Source organism: Psammomys obesus, unplaced genomic scaffold (assembly GCF_907164565.1).
Source record: "Psammomys obesus unplaced genomic scaffold, mPsaObe1.curated_primary_1811, whole genome shotgun sequence".
Lineage (NCBI taxonomy): Eukaryota > Metazoa > Chordata > Mammalia > Rodentia > Muridae > Psammomys > Psammomys obesus.
The window spans coordinates 10,486,541-10,491,732 of NW_026596109.1; the positions used below are offsets into that span (position 1 = coordinate 10,486,541).

The 5,192-nt window shown below is 63.1% G+C and overlaps 1 protein-coding gene across 11 annotated transcripts in view; it reads left to right on the forward strand.

The window, feature by feature from the left end:
• Positions 1–2,040: 2,040 nt before the first annotated feature.
• Positions 2,041–5,192, forward strand: part of Lrp8 (LDL receptor related protein 8) — a 73,683-nt gene continuing 70,531 nt past the window's right edge. For all 11 annotated transcript variants that reach the window (XM_055628814.1, XM_055628818.1, XM_055628815.1 and 8 more), the window contains exons 1-2: positions 2,041–2,245; positions 2,938–3,057. In XM_055628814.1, coding sequence (XP_055484789.1) covers positions 2,143–2,245; positions 2,938–3,057 — 223 coding nt within the window. In that variant the 5' untranslated portion in view covers positions 2,041–2,142. The remainder of the gene's footprint in view (positions 2,246–2,937; positions 3,058–5,192) is intronic.

Sequence of the window (5,192 nt, forward strand, 5' to 3'; positions counted from 1 at the left end):
CACACACACACACACACACACACACACACACACACACACACACACACACTGCTCTCCTGTCCCATACATGAAGAGCCTGAATCACAGAAGCGGAGGCCCCAACATCGTACAGTCAGAGAGGGGAGGGGCAGCCTCAGACCAGAGGCCGACGCTCTTCTTACCCTTTTCGCTGGCAGCCTGAACTTTACCCCATGCAAAGATCTTAGCACTAGAGGGACCTCCCCAGACTCCCCAGTTCTCAGCCGCCTTGACAGTTGGGGGGCTGATTTTCTGAGGAGGGCAGAGCAGAAGCGATATGAGGCTGCATGGGTGAGTCTGGCTTGCAGGAGGGATTCCAGTCTAACTTCCAAGGATACCACATTTGGGTACCATTGTGATTGGACGAAATCCAAACTCCTCGCTGTGGCTTGCACAGCCGTCCTATGACTGGGCCATGCTGGCTCCCCAAAGCCACCCCTGATGTGTTCTCTTCTCTCCATCACTAGGTTCCAGCTCATGATGCTTCTCCATTGATCTTCCCTTCGCCAAAAATGGCCTTCGGCTCGTGGTCATGTGGTCAGGCTCCTTGCTGTCCATGAAATGTCATCTCCTCTAAACCACCTCCATGCCCTCACATTGCTTATGATCTGACATATGCCCCCGTTTTTGCTTTGCTTTTGCTTCTGTAGTTCTCTCTTCTAACTAATATGAAAGCATCAGGAAGTCGGGGAAGGACCTTATTTTTTATTCTGCAGCCTTGGGCCTTGAACGGTGCCTGACACACAGCATACATAAGCCGTTGTTACATTTTCTTCTGTGGATGGTCTGTCTTCCCCTCAGCCAAGGACCTCACTGTGACCGGAACTTCCAGACCCAGCATGGGGCCTGAACGTGGCCAAGGGATGAGGGCAGGAGCACCCTGTGGTCTCCTGAGGCCTCTGTTCTTTTCTGGTGGGGTGGCCACAGCCTTTGGTCCGGGCTCCTCTTTGGGGGTAGGCCTAGGACTGAAGAGGCTGCTGACCCAGAGGGGCTCCGCACCCAGCCTGGCGCAGGGCTCACAGCTTCCACTCTTTTTCTGAAGAGGGACAGCCCATTTAACCCTGGGCCTCGGCACCTTCAATGGGCCTGTTTTACAACCAGCGCCCAGACTCTGGTTCTCTAAAGGAGGAAGGTTGTGCTTGGGGCCCGGCTCGCCAGCAGGTGGCTGAAACCTTGTCTAAGCTTTGCCCTCCCGGCACGGTGGAGTGGGGGAGGTGGGGCCAGAGGAGGGGCCTTCTTTGTGCAGAGGCTAGTGGGGCCCAAACAGAGACCCTAACTGTGCGGCCTCTAGCGGCAGGGATGGCACAACCTTCCTCTCGGCCTCCACTGTCCCTGCTCTTCTCAGCAGCAAGGATTACCTTGCCACGCTTGCGCGGGGCGCCCCTGATCTGCTTCTCTGCTGGGCCCCCCCGAGCAAGGCGCGCGTGGAAACAACAGACTGTGCGTCAGACCCAAGACAGCTGCCGCACCTCTCCGCCCAGGGTCTCAGTGTGTAACAATCACAGGCGCACATGGTCGCAGAAAGCAACTACTCGTCTGATCTGAAGCCACGACAGGTGCAGGGATGTGCCCGGCACCCCTAGTTTCTCCCTTGGCAATGCGTTCAGCCTTCCCGCCCGTCGCACAGGCGCGTTCATTGCACCGACTTGTGCGTCGGCAACCTCACCTTCCCCGCCATCCCTCCTCCTCTCATCCGCTCGCGCGGGGAAAGCAGAGGGCCCGAGCCTAGCAGGGATCGTCCCTGTGTCTGCAGCGCCCGGCGCCCGAGCGCGCAAGGAGCCGGGTCGCAGGGCTCCCGCCGAGAGAGGAGGGGACCAAGGCCAGGCGGGGGAGGAGGAGAGGCGGTGGCGGGAGGAGCGTAGGGCGGAGGCGGCGGCGGGAGGGAGCGCGCGCGCCGACGGCGGCCGCCCAGGGCCGGGGCCGCGCTCCCAGCCTGAGCCCGCCCCGCCGCCGAGCGTCACCGAACCTGCTTGAAATGCAGCCGAGGAGCCGGGGCGGGCGGCAGCGGCGGTGGTGGCGGCGGCGGCAGCGGCAGCCCCGGCGCCGCGTTAAGGACTTGGCGGGCTGAGGCGCAGCGGCGGCGCGGGGGTGTCGGGGCGCGGCGGCCGGAGCCCCGGGCCCGCCATGGGCCGCCCAGAGCGGGGCGCGCTCCGGCCGCTGGCGCTGTTGCTGCTGCTGCTGCAGCTCCAGCATCCCTCCGCGGCGGGTCCGCTGCCCGGCGGCCAAGGTGCGTACGGCGCTTCCCCCGGGCAGGCTCGGAGCCGCCAACAAAGCGCGGCCGGGGGGAGGGGGCGTTGTGCGGCGAGGCCGGGCCGGAGAGGCTCCGGGGCCACCCCGGCTCTCTGGATGTTCCTTGGACCGTCGCTCGCGGCTCCGGGTACGGAAGCTCTGCCCCAGCTCCGGGCACCCTCTTGGGGGGCCCCCCGGCTCGTGAACTTTGCGGGGGGCGGTCGTGCAGGGTCTCGGGGAAGCCGTTTGGCTTCTTGGCCACGCGCGCTCCGCCGCGGTGCCGAGCGAAGCCGCCCAGCCCTCCCTGACAATGCGTTTCCGGGGACCCCTGCGGTCCGAGGAGGGTGACAGGTTGCGAGGGGGCCGAGCCCGTGCGCCCCGGTGCGTGTGCCGCCAGTGCGCGGGGTCCCCCCCGCAAGCCGGGTCTGCGTGGACCTGCCTTCGGCCGTGTGCGAGGGCGTGTCCAGATGCAGGGTACAGCCTCTGGCCGTAGGCTCGGGTCGGGTCTCGCGGGGCCATCGCCGGGTCCCGCCGAAGAGGAACCCGCGCCACTCGGTCCTCCCTCCCGGTTAAGGTGCCCGGAGGCCCCGGAGGGACCTCCCCGCTTTCCTGTGCCGGCTGGACTCTGCGCGGTGGGGAGCGGGTTCCGGGACAGTGACCCGGCTCACGACCCCTTCCCCCTCCCCGCAGGGCCGGTCAAGGAGTGCGAAGAGGACCAGTTCCGGTGTCGGAACGAGCGCTGCATCCCCTCGGTGTGGAGGTGCGACGAGGACAACGACTGCTCGGACAACAGCGACGAGGACGACTGCCGTGAGTCCGGGCGGAGGGAGAAGCGTGGGGCGAGGGGCGCTATGCTCCGCCGCGCACGTGGCAGCGTCCGTCACGGGGGCCACCTGCCCCGGGCTGGCGCCCTCGCACCCGGCCCGGTGGCAAGCGTGTCCGGCTCAGGGCGGAGCCCAGCGCCGCTTGCTCGTGCTGCTGGGAGACTGTGGGCGGGGACCCGGCAGCCCCTCTAACCTCTGTGCATCGGAACCCCAGCCTGGACCCCACTGGGCGCGCGCTTTTCGAAATTCCACGCAGCTCGGGCCGCGAGGGGCTCCTTCCCTGCTCGGTTTTATGAATGAATGAATGAATGGGCTCCCCGGGGCCCCTGATTGGCTGCGCAAGGACCACCCCATAGGCCCGTGGCCGGAGCGGCCAATCATGAGGCCGGCGGTGCGCGCTCGGCTCTCGGCCCTGCCCTGGCCAGCCCCGGCCGCGCCTCCCGCGCGCATCCTCCGCGTGGTAGACTCGGGTCCTGGTCACAGCCCGCTGACTTTCTGTCGAGTCACCCTTCAGACAGCGTTCTCCTGCCAGCCCGGCCTGGGTGTGAGTCATGGGGCCCAACAGCCAGGAGGGGCCCAGGAGGCAAAGTGTGTTTTCCTGGAAGCCACGGGAGCAAAGGCAGGGGAGGCGGGCCCTACCCGTGAGCCCCGCTGCCTTCCCAGAGCTGGGCCTTTGAACACACTGAAAGTTCCCTCTTGCTCGGGTGGGTGGGCGGGTGTGTAGGGTGGCAGTGGGGCCGCCACAGAAATTAGCTGCGGTGAAAGGAAAGGAGTTCCTCTTCTAGCCGGGAGGCCTTTCAGTTGCCAGGCTTGCTGTCGCTCTGCCGGTGTTGGGCATACAGGATCAGGCCGGCCCCGCAGCGTGGGGGCACTGAGTCAGAGCCGGGAAGGCACCAGGTGGGCACACGACCCTGGCACTCAGGAAGGGTAGGCTGGACAACACTCCCATTCGGTAGCAGGTTGTTTCTGCCTTGCAGGGTTTTTTTTTTTGTTTAACACTTTTGGGGGTGGGGTGTTTGTGAAAAGCATGCATGTGAAGATAAGAGTACAACTTGTGACAGCTGATTCTCGATTTTGGGGTGCCTTGCCTCAAACTCGGCGTCCAGCAGCTGGACAGTGAATGCCTTCACCTGCCCGACCATCTCGAGTTCTGTTGACTGTTGGCCAGTCAGCCTGGCAGTTCACTCTGGGCTAGCCTAGGGCAGGCTTTGGGGGCAATACAGAACCTGACTGCCTCAGTTCCTCAGGTCTTGAGCTACTTGCTCCCATGACTACTGAGTTGCCAAGCAGAGGGCTGAGCTAAGCCTTCTGCAAAGATCTTAGCCTAATCCTTCTCCTATGCTGTGGCGGTGGTTGGGTGAAATATTAGAGGGAGTCTCATGCCTGGGAACTTGTTCTGGTTTTCTTAGAGGGGCAGGCAGAGGACAGGATACAGAAATAGAAACCTTGTCTCTTATCCCCTTGGCTCTTTAGAACGCTAGTCTTGTGAGTGTGGTGGTGATGCTTTTCCTGTCATCTCGTTTTATAGAGATACTGGCCGGGAGGAATGGGGTGGCTTGGTCAAGGTCTCTGCCCGTCTGTTAGCTCGGGGCTTGAACCGAGGTAGTGTGGTGTGGGCAGGAGGGCTTGCTGTTCTTCGTAAGGATTTGGCCAGGAGGGCGAGGGTGGCTGGTGAGGTGGCAGCGAGTGGGCAGGCGTCCGAGGTGCCAGCCGTGTGGGGTGGAATGTGCAGCGGCTTCTCGTAGCGGCAGATGCTGGCCGCACGTGGCTTGACTCTGCTGAGCTTACTTCCTCACTGGTCCACTGGGAAGCCCGTCTCTCCATTCTCCATTAGAACTCAGGAAGTCTCCTCGTGGGGCTGGGCAAGAAGGGGAGGGGAAACTTTTTAGAAATTCTTCCCCACGGAGCCGGAGAGATCGCCCAGCAGTTAAGATACGCAGTGCTCTTGCAGAGGTTCGTTTTGTAGTATTTATACCCATGTCCATTGTCTCACATCTGCCTGTAACTCCAGATCCAGGAGAGCTGATCTGACGCCCTCTTGTGGCCTCCGTGGGCACCAGCATGTGTGCGTGTACACACACACACACACACACACACACACACACACACACACACACACAC